Source organism: Taudactylus pleione, unplaced genomic scaffold (assembly GCF_031769625.1).
Source record: "Taudactylus pleione unplaced genomic scaffold, aTauple2 ptg000083l, whole genome shotgun sequence".
Taxonomy (NCBI): Eukaryota; Metazoa; Chordata; class Amphibia; order Anura; family Myobatrachidae; genus Taudactylus; species Taudactylus pleione.
The window spans coordinates 7,231,185-7,252,671 of NW_028284485.1; the positions used below are offsets into that span (position 1 = coordinate 7,231,185).

Here is a 21,487-nt window from a genome sequence, read left to right on the forward strand (position 1 = left end):
AACAATCGGCCAACTGCATACGCAATCGCATCTGCGATCCTTGCTGAATCAAGCAGTTCACATCAAAGCACATAAACACATTCTAACAGTAGGAGGACTGTTTGGAGGGGAATGTTAGGTCTTTTACATCATGGGTCTCTTCATCCTCTAGAACTGTGAATAATATAACATCAAATCCTTGGTTATAAACTCAAGCAATGTATCCTGAGGAAGGAAGTGGATGGTGACAGGATATTACTTGTACAGTTTCTAAGTAGTATAGTGTGCAGGGCAATTGATCGGTTGTGGTGGTGCACAGGAAGAAGGTGCTGTTGATGGCAGCACTAAAAGTAAGACATTGTCTACATTTAAAATGACAGTGATTCTATGCCTTAGTGCACTAAGAGACAGTACAGTACACCACAACCTACCGTAACACTGAGATGCGTGGACAGCTTAATATTGATTGACACCTCATGCAAATCATAAACAGAGTTGTAAACAGAAGTGTTTTATGAGCTTTGAAAGGTCTGCAAACTAAGGTTCTTAGCAATATTTGACCATTCAGGCTGTTATTACACAAAAAATCCAATCATGTACTGAAGATCAATTAAGTGACATCCTTCATGAATTGGAAAAAGCTTCCTAAATTAGAGACTTTCACCCTGCTAAATGCCTGTCTAATAGCAATGGGATCTGTGAAAACAAACAAAATAGAAAAAGAGTTGGAATAATGACTATCTATAAAAGACTGAGTTTGTGTTATTTTTGCTGCACACTGAAAATAATGTGATATGAAAAAAAATGAATAAAAAATGAAACCAAGCTGTACTTTACTAAATATAATTTGGTACTGCCTCGAAGGCAGAAAATGCTCTTTCACTCTTTATAAATATTATATATTCATAATAATGAAGCTTATTTACTGGGAAAGGGCGAGTTCACAAAATCATAATTTAGAATATCAAATTTAGCAATTTAAAAATATTGCATCCTAAAATGGTACTACTAAAGTGTACAGTATAATTTGTAAAGCCCAAAAAGAAAATGTTGTCTTATAATTTGTTATACAGTTATATCATCTATAATAAAAGCGGAGGCAGTGAATAGACAAAACTAGAGGCACAAAGGTTTTTAGTCTATATGTTGCCTATTGCTTAAAACTTACATAATGATTCATAAAAATTAGGTACACTAATGCCAAGTACTGTTTATGGCAATAACTGGAAAAATTTGGTACAAACCATTGAAACAACAAATCTTGTATTTAACATAAAGTACTTGATGACAAATAAAAAACAACAACATTTAGTATATACCTAATTAAGGGAGGCGTGGCTTTGCAGACATTGAAGGCAGACATGCTATCCAAGGGTTCCTGCCTAATACCCACCAAAAGCCAAAATCTATTGCCCCTGTGAAACCCTGACTATTCTCATTGTGCCCTACCTGCCTCCTACAGCAGGTAAATGCTGGGTGGTAGAGTCCGCAAAGCAGGGGGAATCCTACTGCCTCCCTGCAGTTTGCAGCCTACCATCCCATACAAAGCCAAGACCTGGATTTCGGAGTCATGACACCTGCAGCCGTGAGTTTGCCTGCACCAGCCATGTTTTACAAACCTCCTTCTGCCCTGTGCCATCTGCTTAGTGGGACTCTACACCCTCCTTCGGATGCCCTGACTCCTGCTCTGGGCTCTGTGCTCTAAATCCGAAGACTCAGGCCTCCAGCTTCACCAGCTGCCCACCTTCTTTGTACTCCTGTATCTCGCAACACTTCATCAGAGGCACAACATCTACTCCTCAAAGGGGCCCCCCATCCCTGCTTTTAGGAGCCATGGTCAAGGACAGTTTGCTCTTACCCACTCCATCTACCAAAGAGGACTTCTTAGCTCTCTGTTCCCTTATCATGGAATTCAAGGACTCTCTCCAAACCAAACTCTTCAAAGCAGTTGCTTCCTTAAAAGCTGAATTCTCATCTCTTGCCGCGAGAACCACTAAACTTGAATCTCGCCAAGATATCTTCAGAAAGCTTTAAAAGAAACCGGCAGAGACCTGGATTACATTGTTACTGAACTCCCTGATCTCGAATAAGAATGAAGACTTTTTAAAATTGGGAGCGCAGGAATAATATACCTATCCGCAACATTCCAGAATCCATCATACTGATACCTTGGAACCATACTTACATAAACTGTTCTCCATTTTGCTTCTTGATCATGACTCTAGATCATTACTCTCTTTGACCAAAACCCAGGGCCAATGACCCAGTTACAAAGGTAAAGAACTCGTCCTTGCCCCACCCAGGTTAAACCTTCACATCCTTTTTGACTCAGTTAAGCTCCATTCTACCAAGATCTCTCCCCCTTGATGATTGCTAAGAGGAGAGACTTCTGACACTTGACCAAGACAGGCGAATAAGATATCACTGGGGGTTTCCTTTAAACATTATAGTTGACCTGAATGGTATGACTAGTCTGATCCGAGATCTTTGTGATGTAAGGACTTACTTTTCCACCTCAAAGAATCTGGACCCTTTCCTGGTGGAGACCCTGATGACTTGTGAGTGATACGCCTCCCTGTGGCCACAACTCATGGTTGTTCCTTTGTTTATCCTTTTTTAATTTGCTGTATAATTGCTAACTCATAGCCATAGAATGTATTGTGTTATCCTCCCTGCACTCACCTTCTCCGCTACCCTTCCCCTCCCCCTCCTTCCCCCTTTTTATTTGCTCAATTAGTATATAGATTTTTTTCTTGCAGGCACTGTTACTCTTTAAAAGTATAATTTTAATTTTTTTTTTATTTCTATTTGTTATACATGCAATGTTTTCTTCTTTTATTTTTTCTCTTATCCTCTCTTTACTGATGCTGTGATGTTTGTTGCTCTACAACTCTGATATGGCTGTGCAGCCTAATGTGTTGAGTAATAAAAGTAACCTCACTTCTGCTTCCCCCCATCATAACTTTGGTACTCTTCCCATACATTCCCACCGCTTTTTTTTCCCTTACTGGATGCTTTGCTCCAAGCCACATGATTTTATAGTTGTCTAGGTTTTTGTACCTTGTATAGCAACTCAAGATGCATTTCTCTCATTAGTACAACCCCATCATTTTTACTCCATATATATTTTACTCTCCCTGATGTCATATGTTTCCCTGCCCCTTTTTCCAGTATTTTTTGGCTATCACCCCATCCCCACTTTTGGCCCTCTTCTTCTAGTATCTATCCTCTGCTACTTATTCCTTTCTTTGACCCTCCTTCCATACAGCCAGGAGATGCTATTGCCTCCAAACAACAACACTCTTCCACCTCGCTAGGGCACTCCATCCTCTTAATATTACTGACTCTGTTACTACACTTCCCTATACCTACCTCTTTTCCCTAGTGGTGCTTCAGGCTCTATAGCTTACACCTCCTTAGACAACCAAGTCCTAAAATATGTGTATACTCCTCTCTTTCCTGTAGGTAGGGTTTTCATTTCCAGTCCCTGTACTTCCCTCTTTTTTTCTTCTTTACTCTTTCTCTCTTTTTTCTTTTTTTTCTTCCCTTCCTTTCTTACCTATCTTTCTTGTTCCTCCCTTCCCTAGCAAGCTGGGCCCCCTGTCCAAATTTTGTGACTCTATATACCTCTACTCAACCTATTGTCAACATGCTTTTGACTGTGGCCTCAATGAAAAACCAAGGCCATAACACTCCTCAGAAATGTTTGCTCCTGTTCCGGTCCATTAAAAAAATAATAGCTGATATAATCTTCCTGCAGGAAACCCACTTTTGTTCCCCCGGTCACCCTACTCTACTCTCAAGACTCTTCTCCACTGTTTTGTACTCCTCTAGCATGTCTAAACATAACAGAGCAGCTATCCTAACCAATAACAAATGACCTTTTACTCAAGACTCGGACTACACTGACTCAGATAATCGGTATATTATCTTAACTTGCAGGCTCGAATACACAGACATCTCTATTGCCACAGTGTATGCCCAAAATGTAGGCCAACACCGCTTCCTCAACTCAAAGCACTGAAAAAACACTGTAGTGGTCACTTGTTCCTTGGCAGCAATTTTAACTCTGTTCATGACCCGACTCTTGATAAGTCTTCTCCCCAGCCCCACCCTTCTCCTTGTCCTGCTTCCAGAAGTCTCAATAAACATTTGAAGGAAGCTGGTCTTTTTGATACATGGCTTTCCTTTTATCTTTCTTGAAGGGATTATACTTTTTACGCTAATCCCTATCACACATATTCCAGAATCGATTTAATTCTCTGTAGTCTTCCTATCTCCAAACATCACATTGATGCGACTATTTTTCCTTATTCCTGGTCTGAAAACTCCAATGTAACTTCTTCTTCTGACTTTCTGGACACCCCAATTAGTAGACCCTCCTGGCAGCTCAATGAGACTCTCCAGAAAATTCCTCAATTCCAGAAAAAAATTAAAGAAGTGTTAAAAGACAATTTTTACCATGTATCTGATCCTGGTTGCTCCCCCCTTGTTTGGTAGGCCTATAAGTCTGTTGTCCGAGATCATATCATCAGCCTTGCTTCGTACAGAAACAAGGAACATAAACATCTCCTCCGGTCCCTTATGGATCAGGTCCACCACAGAGTCTCTCCATAAATGCTCTCCCACTGATACAATATATAAACAACTTGCCTCAGCAAAAGCAGCACTCAATGCCATTCTCTCTGAGAAAGTAGTAAAATCCCTTAGATTAAAGAGCGATTCTATGAAAAGTGCAACAAGGCAAATATCCTTCTTGCCAATTGCTTGAGGCTCATATGGCCTCTTTAGCAATCCCAGTACTAAATGATCCCTGAGGCTCTCTTCAATATAATCCCTCTAAAATGAACTTTATTTTCAAAGATTAATATTCTTACCTCTACAAACTTCAGGAAATTGCTTCCCCTCAATCCTCTGTCCTTACCTCTATTTCAGACTATTTGGCTTTTTGCACTCTACCTTTGATTGAGTCCTCCACCTCTGAGTCACTTAATCTTCATACAACAGAAGAGGAGGTCTCTCTTACTCTTAAGCTTCAAAACTCTCTAACACTCCTGATCCAGAAGGCCTTCCTTACTCCTACTATAAAACTTTTCAGGGCTCACTTGTACCTCCCCTTACAATCTCCTTTAAACCGCTCCTTGAAGGCAGCTTCTTTCCTCCGGACACCACCAGAGCTAAAATAATGGTCATTCTGAAACAAGGTAAAGACACCAATTGGTAACTAACTATGGACCTATTTCCCTCTTAAACACAGACTCAAACTATTTTCCAAAATTTTAGCAAATAGACTTAACCCCATTCTCCCATCTCTTATCCATCCAGACCAGGCAGGCTTCATCCCTTCTCGCCAAGCCCTTGATAACACCAGACATTCAGTAGACCTTGTCCACCAAGTAATCTCTCTCAGGCTCCCCTACCTTCTTATTTCCCTCAACACCGAGAAGATCTTTGAAAGGGTCTCATGGCCCTTTATGACTACCACCCTCCTCAGTTTCGGCTTTGGGTATAAATTTCTCCAGGCCATTAAGGCCCTTTATCATAACCTTTCTACCTCTAGTTTTTTTTTCTCTGAGAATTTTTCCATCTTCAATGGCACAAGGCAGGGGTTTCCTCTCTCCCAACTGATCTTTACCCTAATCATTGAACCCCTGGCTTGCTGGATCTGCGCAAATATCTCTGGTATCTCTGTTGGTGGCTCCTTCTACAAACTCTCTCTTGTCACTGACGATGTCCTGCTTACCTTCACAAATCCCCTGATCTTCGAAAAATATTTCAAGAACTCTCCCTTTATGGGCACTTCTCTGGATACAAGGTAAACCACAACAAGTCAGAAGCACTACCCTTTCATATTCTGAAACCGCCCCTGGATCTCCTTCATCTTAATATCACTTTCACTTGCCCAAACGGACTCCATTAAATACTTATAACAGTCTATACAAAGCAAACTACCACCTCCCCCCTGTTTAGGGCTTTAGAAAAGATATCTCTCATTGGTAGTCTCTATTTATCTATGTGATTAAAATGAATGTCCTTCCCAAACTACTGTATCTCTTTCAGACTCTTCCTGTGGCAGTTACCCTTCTCCCATGTTCTCTTCTCTCTTCAATCGCTTTATGGCAAATTCATCTGGAACAATAGGAGACCTCATTTACGAAGAGACATTCTTTTTAAGAGCACAATAGTTGGAGGTCTTGGTCTTCCATCATTGGCTAAATATTATCAAGCCCCCAGACTGAGCCAGTTATTTGCCTGGAACTCCCCTAAAGGCACCAAACACTGGGTTGATCTGGAGTCTGCACTCAGCAAATTCTCCTCTGTTTCTGACTTACCATGGCTCCTTCGTAAAAATAGACCTCTCTTGGTCTTGTCAGTCCCCTCAGTTACACTCTACTTTTCCATTATCTATTCATCCTTTGCCCCAAAACCCTCTGTGGTTTCATCCCTCCTTGCCACTCATCTCATATGGTCTCCACTTGGTCAGTGGCTGGCATCACCATTTTCATCACTTCTTGGAGGATTTGTTCCACAATCTTTTTCTCAATTGCAGGAGAAACATTCTCTCCCGCAGTCTTGTTTCTAACAATATCTCCAAATTAAACACTTTATCACTTCATCTCTTTAATCTCTGGACTCCTTAAGAAATCCCACCATGATCAAACATCTTTGCATCTACAGGCCCACAGACAAGGGCATCATCTCTCAAATGTATCATTCAATCCTAGTCCAGGTCTCTCAAACTCTGACAACCCATGAACAACACTGGGAATTGGCATTAGGAACTACTTTGGGAGAAGACACTTGGGAGGCCATCGCCTCAACATTTTAAAATGTTCTGTTAGTATTTCCATCAAGGAAAAACCCTATAAAGTATGTACCCACTGATATCTTGCCCCATAGCAATTTCAACAAATGTACCCTAATATCTCAGGCCTTTGCTGGAGACAATGTGGTCACATTTGATATTTTTTCCATGTTTGGTGGACATGCTCTAATATCACCCATTTCCGGTTGATGGTCCAATCTCTGATACCCTCACTAATCCACCTTAGTCCCCCTTGATCCAGTCTTGTTGTTCTTTGTGTCCCAATCTGCCAGCTTTCCAAACATGAGAACAAATTAATTCTGCATATTTAAGGTGCTGCTAAATATCAGATTTCTGGATCTTGGCAACAAACACCCTCCAACCTGCCAACAGCTTCTCAATTGCATTTGGTTTGTGGCCAAAATGGAGTATATAACAAGCCTCCAAAATAACATGGTGGATAAGTTTACTGCAGTATAGTCACCATGGTATAGGTCTCAAAGTGTGGCCCTCCCTGGTCTTTTCTGACTTATTATTCCCTGCTCCTACTACCTTCTCCTTCTGTTGTCCCTCCTCTTTCCTCCCCCATTTGTTTTTGGGGTACCTCTCTCTGTCTCCCACAGCTTGCTCCCTCTTTTCTAGTCTTCTCTCTTTGCATATTCTTTAAATCTCTACATTTTTTTTGTTTTTTTCCACCCATTTCCCCCCCCTGTCTTTGACCCCACTCCTTCCATCCTTCCAGATTTTTGGGATTAGTCATAATAATTTATATGCAATAGTCCATTGTGAGCCTCTAATTATATATTTTCTTTACATTCTACAACTTCCACCCCTCCTTCTTTCTACTGTTTTTTTTTCTTTTTGAGAAAAAAATTGTTTGCTGTAAGCTTCCTCAAGTTATATTTCATTACATAGCGTGTTATTCCTTGTTTATCTGTAAGATGTTAAAAAATGGTTCTGACATTTATTCTTTTATTGTGATTAATCCAATATATCTTCTGGATGCTTTTTTCCTGACTCTTCAATAAAAAAAATATGTGATTAGAAAAAAAAAAAAAAAATATATATATATATATATATATATATATATATTTAATTAGATATGCATGAAACACAAAATAAGCAACTCGAAATATCAGTATACTGTACCTGTTTTAGGGTCAATAGAAAAATAAGGTTGTCCCTGAAGAATGCTATAAACCACTCTTGCACTGTTTCCATATGTAGGATCATCTGCATCAGTTGCTTTGACCTGAAGCACATAGGCACCTGTAATGGAAAAGTAACTGATATGAATTGACTATGTTCATATATTGACATTGTTTAGCATTTGTTATACAATTTCCAACCCTTAATCTGCCATATATAAATGAAAATATAAGCACTTTTAGTTGCATACTGTATCAATTTTTTATACAAATACTAGCAATACTGGCAAAACACAATAGGAAGATTTAGCAATTCTGGTGCACACATTTTTGTGCATTAAAAAGTTGCATAAACAAAATTAAACCAAATAGAAGTTTAATTTTAAAACTCTTCAAGAAATGTAAGAATTAGACTTTAACTGGTAGTTATGTCTTTGGGAGTTATATGCACCAGTTTGCGGAAACGTCTTCCAGAATATTGAAGTAAAAGCATATAAGATTAAAATTAAAAATAAAAGTTCATGGGAAAATTCACATATAGTACATTTCTGTTAATATTGAGCATATAATATAAATCAATATAAAATAATAATATAATCCAAGCATATTTATTGATATATCTATGTATTAGTTCCAAGCACCCTGCTAGCAAGAAACAAGTGTCGTGGAGCGGCCCTGTGGTACAGCTTGACCAAAATTACAATGAAGCATTTCAAAATGTAGCCACTAGAATTGTCCAATTCAATCATATCAAGACAATTAATTTTGACAATATTAGTGCTGGTCTAATCTTGTTAAATTAAACTGCAGTTTATATATGTTAAAATCACCAGCATTAAAAACAAAAAAATATTAACATATAAATAATTTTATCTGCATAGATTTTACACATTCAGATATACAAAATCCATACAACTTTAAAAAATACACTTTATACCACAATTTATTAGTAAATGGTACTAACTATTAGTATTGTACATCAAAAATTGAGTGATCCGTAAATACGGTTAAAGGAAAAATCTGGCCTTAAATAATTAACAATTCTTTAGGTTTGCACAGAATTATTAAATGTGTTTTATTCAAAAATGTTTACATGATAAATGCATGTATTGTCTAATTTGAGTGATAATTAGCAGGAGTTACACCTCAGGGTACATATCATATTTATAAACACTGAAATACACAATTATTATTTTTTGTTAAAAGTAACAGATAAAATAATAGCAATAATTAGATCAACAATAAATCTAGCATGTGAAACAGTAATATTTTCAGATTCCATGCAACATACAGTTTTAACAGTGATGCTTAAACTTTTGCATACACACATTATTGCAGTATTTCCTACTGGGATTCTTAATGAAGTACGTTTAAACATTAATCATTCAGCACAGAGGAAGACAGCACATAACAGGAAGCTAGATACAGAAGGATTGATGTAAATGTTTCCTGTATTTTCTTTGAAATTACCAAGGAAACTGTAAAGGTCTACATCATGAATGCACATCTCCAGACCCTAATGACTTTGTTGGATCTGCTTGTCACATTCAGAGTCATTTCCAAACATTCTACAGTTTTTTCTAGAGTTGCAAATTTGCAGCAAACCATAGAAAATAATTAGTGTGCATCAGACTGCTGCAAGGTTGGCCAGTTAGTCTGTAAAGGTAATTTACAACCAACAAAATATGTGTACATAAAGAGAACTGCACTTTGGTCTTGGATCTAATTGTCCGTCTCACATGTCATATATAATAAGAAGCATGTGTAATTTCCAGCTTGTGGAACTGTACCAGGAAAAACATGCAACCTTTCATTGATTTGTATATTTGGCTTCAAATGTGCAAGGTGGAAAGAGTAAGTCTAATTCTTCACTAGGTTTATTATTGAACCGTTTAAATTTTTCTCCCAAAACACTGCATTTTAGTCTTATATAGATCCCATATAGAAATATGTATCCCATGTCAATGCAAATTAGTAAGTCAGTAAGAAGATATACTGTATCTTCCTACATTCATAATTCAGAGGACTATCAATTGAAACATGCTATGGAACATACAGTTAAAGGTTGTTTATAAGGAAATTCCTAAAAATGGTGAGCACTGTCTTTAACATCTGCAACAAAGCTAATTAACAATAGAGGTGATTTATGTGAGTATCACGTTTGAAAGGCAATTGATTATTCTATTTAAACACACTTAGTTTAAATTACATTTTACATTTATATGCCCCAATATACTTCTTTAGCTAAAGGGACTATCCATTAGGAAACCTGAAAAACTGAACGAATAGCACCTAGGTGCGGTGCCCGCACTGAACGGTGTTCATTGAACATGATTCAGTGCTGGAGACTGACGTCCTATCTGAGAACATGCTGAACCTGATGATCATCATCAGGTTGACGGGCATGTTCCACAGATAGTCGGCGTCGGCAAGGACCCAGTGAGCATGCGCATCTCTGGTCCTTGCCGGCTATCCATTAGACGACTTTCTGAAGGATGCATCCAAAACCTCATGATTTTGGTTGCATCGTTCAGAAAGTCGTATAATGGATAGGCCCCTTTAATAATTTCCTCTTCTGAGATGTACAATATTTTAAATTGGTTACATGATTGTTTAAGGGGATATATGTCTTACAGTATATGTTTCTGACATTAATTAAAGCTTCTACTGATATCTATTTTTATATTTACACATTCATAGTGCTGCTTATCCTTTTTTTCAGAGCCTGCCCTAACCAATTTGATGCCATAGGCAAGATTTTGGATGGTGCTCCCTAGCACCTCTGCTAGTTCTACCTTCGACCCAGCACCCCTCTCCCAGCACAGCATCCATCACTCAGCACTGATCACAGCAGCAGGTAGCAGCACACATCACCCCTCACCCATTGCAATCCACACCCACAGAGCTGTAATTAGACATTTTGTTGTCTTATGCCAGCAAAAGCATTGGAGCCCCCAACCCCAATATTTTAAAGAGGGACAGTGAAGGGGTGTGGTCTTGTTGAAAAGGGGCATGGCCACACAATAGTACGCCCAATTCAAATTACGCCACACAGTAGTGCAACCATATTCACATTACATCACAGGATAGTGTCCCTTATTCACGTTACATCACACAGTAGTGTCCCTTATTCACTTTACATGACACATAATGGCCCTTATTCATGTTATTCCACACAGTAGTACCCCTTTGTCTTATACACATTATGCCTCACAGAAGTGCCCCTTATTCACATTACATCACACAGTAGTGTCATTATTCACACTACACCACACCATATTGCTCCTTATTCCTATTACACCACTCAGTAGTGCCTTTTGTACATATTACAACAAACAATAGTGCACCTTGTACACATAATACCACACAATAGTCGTGCTTCTTATACACATAATGCAGAAATGTTACACAGTAATACCCTTTACACATGTCACACATTAGTAATGCCCTCATACACATAATACCACACAGTAATGCCCCTTACATATTATGCCATACATTATTACACCCCAACCTCCCCACAGCCCCAGCACAGCACTCTTCCGGCGAATAAAACTGTGCTGTGACCTCATCATCTCTGGTAAAAAACAAAATAGGTGCGCCTTTCAATCAATTAATATAAGCTTAATAAAACTAGCTACTCCAACAGCAGTTTCTGCAACCTGCTAAAAATATGTGATGAGGAAAGTGTGGAACACTTTTTTGAATGTCACAACAATAAAACCCTGATAGGGGGTACAAACTGTAGCAGAAATAAAATAGGACACACTGGGTTTGAATATAAGACTCCTTCACAGTCCCTCTCCTTTAATGTATCCACAGTATGTTGAACTCATATGAAAAAGGCAATCCCTAAATGGGCAATATTAGTCACTGTCCTTGCAACCACAGATAAGATTCCACTGTTATGGAAATAGATCCTTCAATAGTGTGGGGAGCTTTGAAAGTGGTGAAGATAAGCCAGACCAATGTAAACATTCGGGTGAGTACTGGCGGTCCTCTCTGGACATATGGAAAACCAGTGGCTTTCATGCTTTGTCAAGGATAAGTGATCAGCACAGCAGTAAGCCACAAACCTGCATCCAGGGGAGTTCCTTTACGTGCTCAAACCTCTTCTCTGTTAGTGCTATGAGTATACTATAGGTCTAACCACCGAGGCTCTCCTCAGTATATCCTCAGCAAGCAGCCATGTCATCTGTCTACCCCACTGGCTTTGCTGCTGCCTGGGGTGATATACTGCACTGGGCAGCTCTATCCTTCCAGGGTCCAGTGAGGTCTTCTCTTTCGCCGATGCCTGCTGTCTCTACAATCCGTTTTTCCGATGGGAGGAATCCTCCGTGCCTGTGTCCTCTGCGATGGAGTCCTCACCTCACAGGTGTTTCAGCAGTGCTTCCATTGCTCTGCCTACTGGTTTTATTCGCTGCCGCCCTGTCGGCATTGTCTGCCTGTCAAATGGTCCCAACACTGCTTGCTTGAAGCTGAGTTGGCCCTAGGCATTGAATGCATGCCCCTCTCATAGCCAATAAAATGCAGTTTTGAGAACCGAGTAAATCCGAACCCGCTCATCTCTAGTATAAACAGATAAATTACTTCACAAATCATAATTTGAACTGTAGGCCTGCAGTTTTCCAATTTTATAAATAACACTTCATAAAAGCTAATGCTGACTGATCACTAATGTTTTAATAAAAATTACACCAACATGCACATTTAGTAAATATCGGCTTCTCTAACTCATGATGTTGAGGTTAATCAGAATATCCTGACCAATAGTGTCCGAGTATGCAATGTATTGTTTTATAAAGATTCAGAGTTATATACATTAGCATATTTCCTTAATTTTCTAATTAATACAGAAAGTTATTACTTCTTTTAGAGAAAGATTTTCCAAGAATATTGCTGTTTAATGAGTTTCTTCTTGTATGAGGGTTAAAATATAATCATATGAATTGTTTACATCTACAGCTTTCTAATAGTATTATATATTTACTCTGTTTATATTATCAATTCAACTCATTTGGGATTTTTTTATGCTATATTCCCCATTATTATTTTTAGAATCCCCATTATTAAAGGGACAAAAGTCATTTTCTTTATTTGTGTTGTTTGCAGGAAAGTATGTATGTGTGAAATACTGTCCATTTTTATGGTTTATCTTTGGATAAAGATGTCTCTGTGGGAGACAAATAGTTTGCACACACAGTAGGCAGACATGACTTGTCCTGCTATTAAAATATGATCACAGCATATTTTTGTTATATCCTTCCAAGAGACATGGATTTTTGTGAGAGTACTGTGACCATTCTTTACAGAAATCTTAGGGCTCCTATTAAAAGTAGCGACATTGTTCTCATAAAATAAATGGTAAATGGGAGTAAATATGAATTAGTATGTCTCAATGACAGAAGATCATTACTGGGCTCCGATTTGAAAAAAAAAAGTAAACTTGGAAAAAACTGTAAACTAGAAAAAGTAGCAAAAATGAAAACTGATCTTCAATCTGCAATGCACTGCAATGTCAGTTCTTAAAATTCAGTTCTTTAATATTACCCCTAAATGTTTTGATATGATGTTTGTAAACTGTGTAGATCATAAATTTACCCATGTCTTAGATCACCCTATTAACATAGTTTAAAGATAAAATTTTACATTTACACTTTTTTATACTATATAGTCAAAATTAGCTAGTGTGGTGCATGTTACAGGTACCTTTTGCATTGTCAGTAGTGTTTTATATTTTTGCTGATCACTAATATGTTTGCTAATGATTAATTTACCAAATGTATTACAGTTAGTAAATACATATAATATACTGCTCTCTAGCAACTAGTACCACCAAGAAGTAGATACCAACCCAACATACCACATTCTGTCCTACCAGTGGTGCAGTGAGGGTAGAACAAGCAGGGACATCAAGAGCAGTGGCAGACCTGGTGGAAGGGGGCATGGCCTAATCGCAGGAGGCACGCCCACACTCCCTCGCGTGCTGTGGAGGGGGGCACTGTGAGCCCATCAGCCTGGCGCAAAGCCATGGTGGGGGGTGCAAACAGTGTGATCGCTCCCTCCCACAGGCAAAGGAGGCTGCTGTGTCTGCTACTCAGCAGCCGCACGCAGTTTAACACTGCAGCCCAGCACATAGCATAGTGTGCTGTACTGCTGGGAGATAAAAGGAAAGGGGGAGGAAAGCCCCGGACCCAGGCTCCCGTCTGGCCCCTCTATCAAGCGAGGGTAATTAGTACCAACTCCTCCCCCCTCTAAGAAAAATTGGAGCTAATGCTCAGGGCTGCCACCAGGGGGTGCCAACCTAGATTGATTGACAGTGGTTTTAACTGTCCCAGTTTTAAAAAGACCACCGGGATCATTTAAAGACAGAATGGCACAAAAATGATGGAGATTCTGTTGGGAGTGCCACTGGTACTGTGCTAATCTGGCCACACTTTCTTATCATAGGGGGATAGATTTGCCTGCACTCTGGCTGTGCACCCTGACTTCTGCTCCTCCTGCACTGTAACTAAAAGCATGGTGAGTAGTGAGCACCTCTCCTCCCCTCTTGCCTTCAAATTTAAACACTTTCTATAGTATCCTCGGTGTATTGTCACTGTCTCTTCTTAGTGTTATTACCCTGATTTTCTCCTCTTTGTGTTTTTCCCTGTGTTCTGTTCTATTGTATTATATTAGTGAATCAAGGGTTCCCGCCACACATGCTGTCCCTCATACAAATATTACCCCAACACTGCTCAGACTCCTCATACTGTCCCAACATTGCCTCACTCCACACAATGCCTCAACACTGCTTTAGCTACACTGCATCCCCTCCAAATACTGCACCCCCTTAAACATACTTCTCCAACACTGCACCATTCTCCAAATACTGCCCCATTTCAATATTGAGCCCAAGCAGAGCCCAAGCCCTGCCTACCTAATGCTCATGCCAAGGTACTGCCTCAGTATTGCACCCTCAGGGCTTGATTCAGAGGCACACACAAATTGCATGCAATGCTGATGTTCACATAGTTGAGCAATTATTTGCAACTGTGCATGCACAAAATAAATTCAGAAAACCCCTACAACACATGCATTACAGAGTGTATGCAGATATATGCTGTTGTGATCAAGACAGATGGCATCAGAAATGGTCCATCTCATGGGCATGTTATTTGAGTGTTGTGGGTGTCAGTGAAAGCAGCTGCATTTCCAAACACACAGCCACAGAGGCCACTGTCAGAAGGAGAAACTGCACCTGCCATAGGGCCGATGCATGGGTTGATGGTGTGCAAGTGGTGCGCCAATAGTGGCATGGGTTACTAAACAAGGTGGATGGCTGATACTAGCATTGGCATATTATCGCAGATGTGACTACAACAACAGAAGCAAGAGCAGATGCGGCTACATCCACCTCTGAATCAGGCCTCCGTCTACCCACATAAAACCTGTAGAGTATTGTCTCACGTTTTAGAAAACTCCCTCTCCCTAGATATCCTACAATACTGTAGGGGGGCACCATGACATTTGCTTGCTACAGGTGCTGTGGCTCCACTCTACAACTCTGGTCCCATAGGTATCTGACCATTTCATATTCAATAGATGGACAATCAGCTCAAGTAAGTTTATCTGAATTCCCTCAGAAAATAACTTACACACACGAAGTGCTTTAATGAAACAAGCAAACCTAATCACTTGTTTGCTTGTTTCATGGCAAGCAAGTTTCATTCCCAGTTTACTGGGTTTGATTAAATGTAAAGAGTGGTACATGGTAGAGTAGAAAACCACTCACGAATAATGTAATTTAATAATCGCTCCACCCAATTATACAGTATTTTAGATTATCTTAAATCTTACTCAATGGGAGGTGCTCCCTAGAATAATCACAGTTAGAACTCAAAAGAAGAAAAGGGAATAGTTTTATCTTGTGGAGCATTCACTTTATGTAGTGATTTATATTGAAATGTAACTTGTATTAGTATATGCAAAGTATAAAACCCTAAAGTGATGTACATATTGGTAAGTACAATATGTTTATTATCTGTTAAAAGACAGGTATCATGAGCAAACCATAATATAATATTTTGTCTGTTCTCATTAATTGATGTCTCAGCCTTAAATAGCACACTTGATAAACTAATAGATATTGCCGGCTGATAAAATTCCAATATTGTGTTAATTAGTGTACAGTTTAAAACCATTGCAGCTAAGCAGATTTATGTAGTGTGCAGCCAGACATCCAATCCCCTGCAGCCACACATTACATAGTTCAGGTTAGCTGAAATGGTTTTAAACTGAAAATTACAACTAGTTTCATATTGTCAGCGTTACCAGACTTCCTTTACAAATACTGTTGCTTCAAGTATAAGATGTATGACTGCAGTGTATGATGTAATGAGTTCAAGTCCTGTGTATATCATGTTAAGAAAACTGTGTTATAAATAAAGAAGGATACAACTAAATGTGTACATATGTTCTGTATGGGTGCAGGAGCCAATCAACTGAGCCTGCCTTCCCCTGTACCCAAAAAACATCAATAAAACATTGGCTATCATAGAGTCTTCTCTGTCTCAGAAAAAAAAATGGGTCTGTAAAGTGAGGTTTCTGAGTCGCCTGATGCTGACTGTCAAAGGTTCCCGCTGGGCCCTAGGTGACTACCTGAGTCACCCAGCCGATAATCCAGCCCTGCATTTTAAAATATGTTGTTTTTTTTCCTGTGCAAGCAATTATTTACCAACTTGTGTTCAAATCTGCATCTGTCGCTTAGTGCTACATTTTACTTTTCACCCAACATTATCTCATGCTTGCTTTTATTTTCTGTATAATAATGAGCCAGTACACAGCCTTATTAGTTTTCAGATTTCAGTGAAAGGGAGGCCTTGCATTAGTAATCTATTGCATTAATAATGTCAATGGTCATTTTATCTTTGGCTTAGAACACTTTTTATGCATTTATGTGTTTTTATGCATCTATAAAGTAAGAATTTGACATTGCCCTTGTATGCTTTAACATAAAAAAGAACCATGAAAAGCTAACCATAATGTACTGTGATAGCAGTGTTCTTTTAGCAAGCTTCAGCTTGAGTTTTAAAAGAGGAATTTTTCACCTTAGAATAACATATTGTTTAAGGTCTCTTCACCATTTAACTAGTAACACAAGTTTGCCTGCATCATTAATATCTTTAGAAGCAGACAAACTCACTAAGCTACAGGATATTCCATATTGACTCAGGGCTCCAGACAACATTGATGTTTTTTATGCCTGCACTAAAGTCCATGTCTTTATAGACTTTTGTGCTTTTTATTATGAATTTGGACTAAAATGCTACTTTCTAAATAATTTTTACTTGTGCTATAATGTTTGACAAATGATATATTAAGCATAAAATTACTTAAGAAGAGGGCCTGACTCTGATTCGCACAGAGGGCCTGATTCAGAGATGGGGGCTCTGAAAGAGCGCTCGCTCTGAATCAGGGCATTTTTTTTTTTTTGGGGAACGGCCTCCTGGCCACTCGCATAGCTGTGGGTGACCACCCACAGCTATAGCGAGTGGCCAGGTTGATGGTGGCGATGGTCAAGACCATCGCGACCATCGAGCTTGCGATGAGACCCTTGTGGTAGGGACTAATGGCCCCAAGCCCCAGAGAGCTTTCGGCTCTAACAGAGCCGGAAGCTCTCCCACTGACATGATGTCAGTGGGGCAACCCCCAAATGGCAAGAGTTTCATTGGGAACGCCTCCATTTGGCCGGCCACCCCCCCGGCCCGCCCACCAAACGGGGCGAGCTGTCACTCACCATCGACAGCTTGCCCCCTTTGGTGTGAAACCCGGAGCGATGGGGCACCCGTCGCTAGCCGGATCTCACGCATGCGCACAATGGAGCTGGCTCTATCGTGCGCATGCCCAGTGGGCAAACATCGACCTGGTTGCGAGCGCTCAGCACTTGCGACCAGGACTGAATCAGACCCAGAGGTCCAAATGTGGCCACATTCTGAATATGAATGGACTGTAAACGGAATGCTAATGTGACTATATGCACATCCTAATGTGTACACATTGCACTGCCTCACATTTTTTGTTTGCAAGAGCAGCCATCATCATTATTTTCTGCACTTAACCCATGATAGGTGCAAGAGATCTGACTAAATTAGGCATTCCCTTGCATATTTATGACTCAGAGTATGATGTAACTCTAGCTACATGCCAACCACATGCCCTCAAGATGATTCTCTTATGCTTGTACCCCATATTGATATTAGAGATGAGCGGTTCAGTTTTGCTGAAAGTCAAACACCCAAATTTTGGGATACCAAGTAGAACTGTGTCCCACCTTGGGTTTTCCCGAAAGTCGGATCTCGGATCTAAAAAATGGATGTGTTTTTTTTGTTTGCATGTAAGTCCCTCCCTTGTAATTTTTGGTGCCAAAATGTACTGGAAATTAATGTTATTGATGCTAATAATACTATAGGAACAAAACAGGTCCAAGTTACATGATTTTTGTTGTTTTTATAATTTTTTTTAAAGAAATACAAAACAAAACAATACACTTGAGAGTAGTTTTGCTAAAAATAAAACATTTGAGGGTGGTTTTACCAAAACACGGGGTTCCGCCACATCAGTAGTTGACACATAGTAACACCCATATCACGAAAGGAGGGAAATTGACAAAATGTATCCACTCAAAATTGCTTGGAAATATGCAAAAGATACAGATATGTCCTTATACACCTACCCTCAATATAAAGATAATGGAAATTGAGCTGAATGGATGAGAGCGGCTGCTACCACGGAAAAAAAAATTGTTGTGAATGGAGATGACTGCAAAATTACCTTAAGTCATGTTGGGTTGCATCTGGCACTTCCCGTTTGCATGTCCTTGGGCTTTTTTATTTAACCAAGACCTAGGTCATCTACATGGAGAAGAGGACTGACCTATCAGGGAGTAAGTATGTAGTGTGAGTGCAGGTGGGTAAGTGAGTGAATGAATATGTAATAAAGATTAACAATATTTGGTGTGTGTGTGTACTGTTGTTTGTTTAATAAAAAAAAATGTTCGCAGTGGGGATACAGGTGCTGCTGGCCTATTGACACTTTTAAATCTACAAGAGCCAGAGGGCAGGCTTGCTGGTACCTTTAGTTTCACTGTGATAAACTATATAACTTTTAATTTAACCCATTACCCCTGCATCCACCCCTTCCAGGGATGCAGGATAGAACCTTGGGCTTTCATCCCATGACTGGTTAATGCTTGGGAATTATCTTTTGGGGGGTGTCCCCTCCCGAGCATAACCTAGTCTGGCTGGTCCAGCCTGTTTCTGGTTAATGGAAAATAGGGGGAACCCCAAGCCTGTTTCCCCCCCAATTTTCCGTTAACACATCCAGGGCTGGATATAGGTTTATGGGGGGACCCCACACAATTTTTTTTTTACTTTTTACCTTAGAATAACATTTAGGTCTCTTCACCATTGAACTAGTTACACAAGTTTGACTGGATAATTAATATCTTTAGAAGGAGACAAAACAGACAAACTCACTAAGCTCATATGTTTATTAGAGTGTGGTGACACTCTCTTCTTGGGAAGTGAATAGGCTGCAGGTTTTACGCAACTTATACACTCACACTTATATATGTTTTCTTGAAAACTCACTAAGCTTTATTCCTTAATGACTCAGGGCTCCAGACAACGTTTATGTTTTTTATGCCTCCACTAAAGTCCATGTCTTTGTAGATTTTTGTGCTTTTTATTATGAATTTGGGCTAAAATGCTACTTTCTAAATCATTTTTTACTTGTGCTATAATGTTTCACAAATTATATATTAAGCATAAAATGACTTAAGAAGAGTAATTTCAGCCCAGGCCGGGGCTTACTAGTTTGGGGTGTTAATGCTTTGGCCAGGGGACCTGGTGAAAGGGTCCCCTGGCTGTGACATTACAGTTATGACTAGTGGACCCCGGTGCTGGTATTAAAAATACAGGGTACCCCACAATATTTTTTCCCTATATTTTTAAAACCAAGAACGGCTCACTGAGCCCAGTGCTGGGTTCATAAAATATGGGGGACTCCTACACATTTTGTCCCCAATATTTTTAGAACCAGGACTGGCTCACAGAACATAGGCATGCCACATATGATTTTAATCAGCAGAAGCTGTTTGTGTGCCCTATGAAAATCTCTGACACATTTGAAGGTAAAAAGGTGCACGAAAAGACACTCTACACTCACATGTTATGTGTAACGCGACTTGTAGCATATGGAAGATAGATGTATGTGGACACATATGTACCTCCCACTGCTGCAAGCTTTTTTAATTGATATAGCAGGAAATCTGACACTGACTCATTTGCTCCACAAGAACCATACTGTCATAGAAAAGCAGTGTGTGCTGGTATATCTAAGTCTTTGCACTCCCCTGAGTAGGATAGATGAGTGCTTAGTGCCCTCAATTATACACTTTTCTCAAACAAGTCATTGCTTTGACCTATGACGGGACATCCATGCAGATACTTTTGCTGCCAGAGAATATATCATATACAGGGTGAGAGAGAAAAAAGAGGGTGATAAAGAGAAAACGGGAAGAAAGAGAGAAAAATGCCTAGGGCAAGTGGAGGAGATTGAAATGGGGAGACAACAAAAATAAGGAAAGCCAAAAAGGAGGGGGAGAGAGGAAAAATGAGAGATAGAGAGAAAAGTGTGGAATGGCTGAGAAACTTGGAGAGGGCAGAGAAAGACAGAAAGGGGGAAAAGAGGCAAGGAAGAGAGGGGGAAGAGATGGAGAGAAAGAGATTGGGTAAAGGGATGGGAAAGTGGGGGAGAGATAAAGTAAATTAGGGACAGTGACATAGGTAATAGGAGATAGAGAAAGAGTAAGTAGGATAGAGAGCCAGGATAACATAGGGATAGACAGAGACAGACATGAAAGAGGGAGAGACAGATGGGAATAGAGAGAAAAATAAAAAGCTTGGGTAGAGATCTCTCTTGAGTGTCTTCCCTCTTTCATGGATTATATTACTCCTACCTTTCTGGCACCTTGATTTACATACAATTTTTGTTGACTTCCTGTTTTTTTTTTTTGCATTATCATATGTACTTTTATATACTAATCACCTTAACATTTGTACTTATGCAAATACATGGATGATGGTATTATAATTAAACAATCCAAACAAGGCAACAAAGGAGTTTATTCATCTAAAGCTGCATATCAAACTTTGAAATTTGAAGTTATATTTTAATTATGTCTTGCAGTTATCTTGCATTGGACCATCTTTCCTTATTTGTCTATACCATCTATACATCTGTAAGAAACTACTAGGATTATCATCCATTCTGACAAAGCTCAAGGTTATTAAAACTTTCCTGCTTTTTATCAACAATTTGTATTACAGTTGTGTCCTCATATACCATTATTGCAGTCACGCCAATATAATGTTGCATAACAAATGAATCAGGCTAGATGTATGAAGACACATCTGTACATTATAATATTTTGGCATGTGATATTTAACGTGTTAAATCTTAGGTAATATGCTTTTTCTAAAACATGAAATGCAACACATTTAAAATCCATTAG

General features: G+C 39.4%; 1 protein-coding gene across 2 annotated transcripts in view; it reads right to left on the minus strand.

Annotated features, from left to right (window-relative positions):
• Nucleotides 1-21,487, minus strand: part of CDH12 (cadherin 12) — an 873,582-nt gene that overhangs the window by 128,208 nt on the left and 723,887 nt on the right. For both annotated transcript variants that reach the window (XM_088468267.1, XM_088468266.1), the window contains exon 6: nt 7,934-8,053. In XM_088468267.1, coding sequence (XP_088324393.1) covers nt 7,934-8,053 — 120 coding nt within the window. The remainder of the gene's footprint in view (nt 1-7,933; nt 8,054-21,487) is intronic.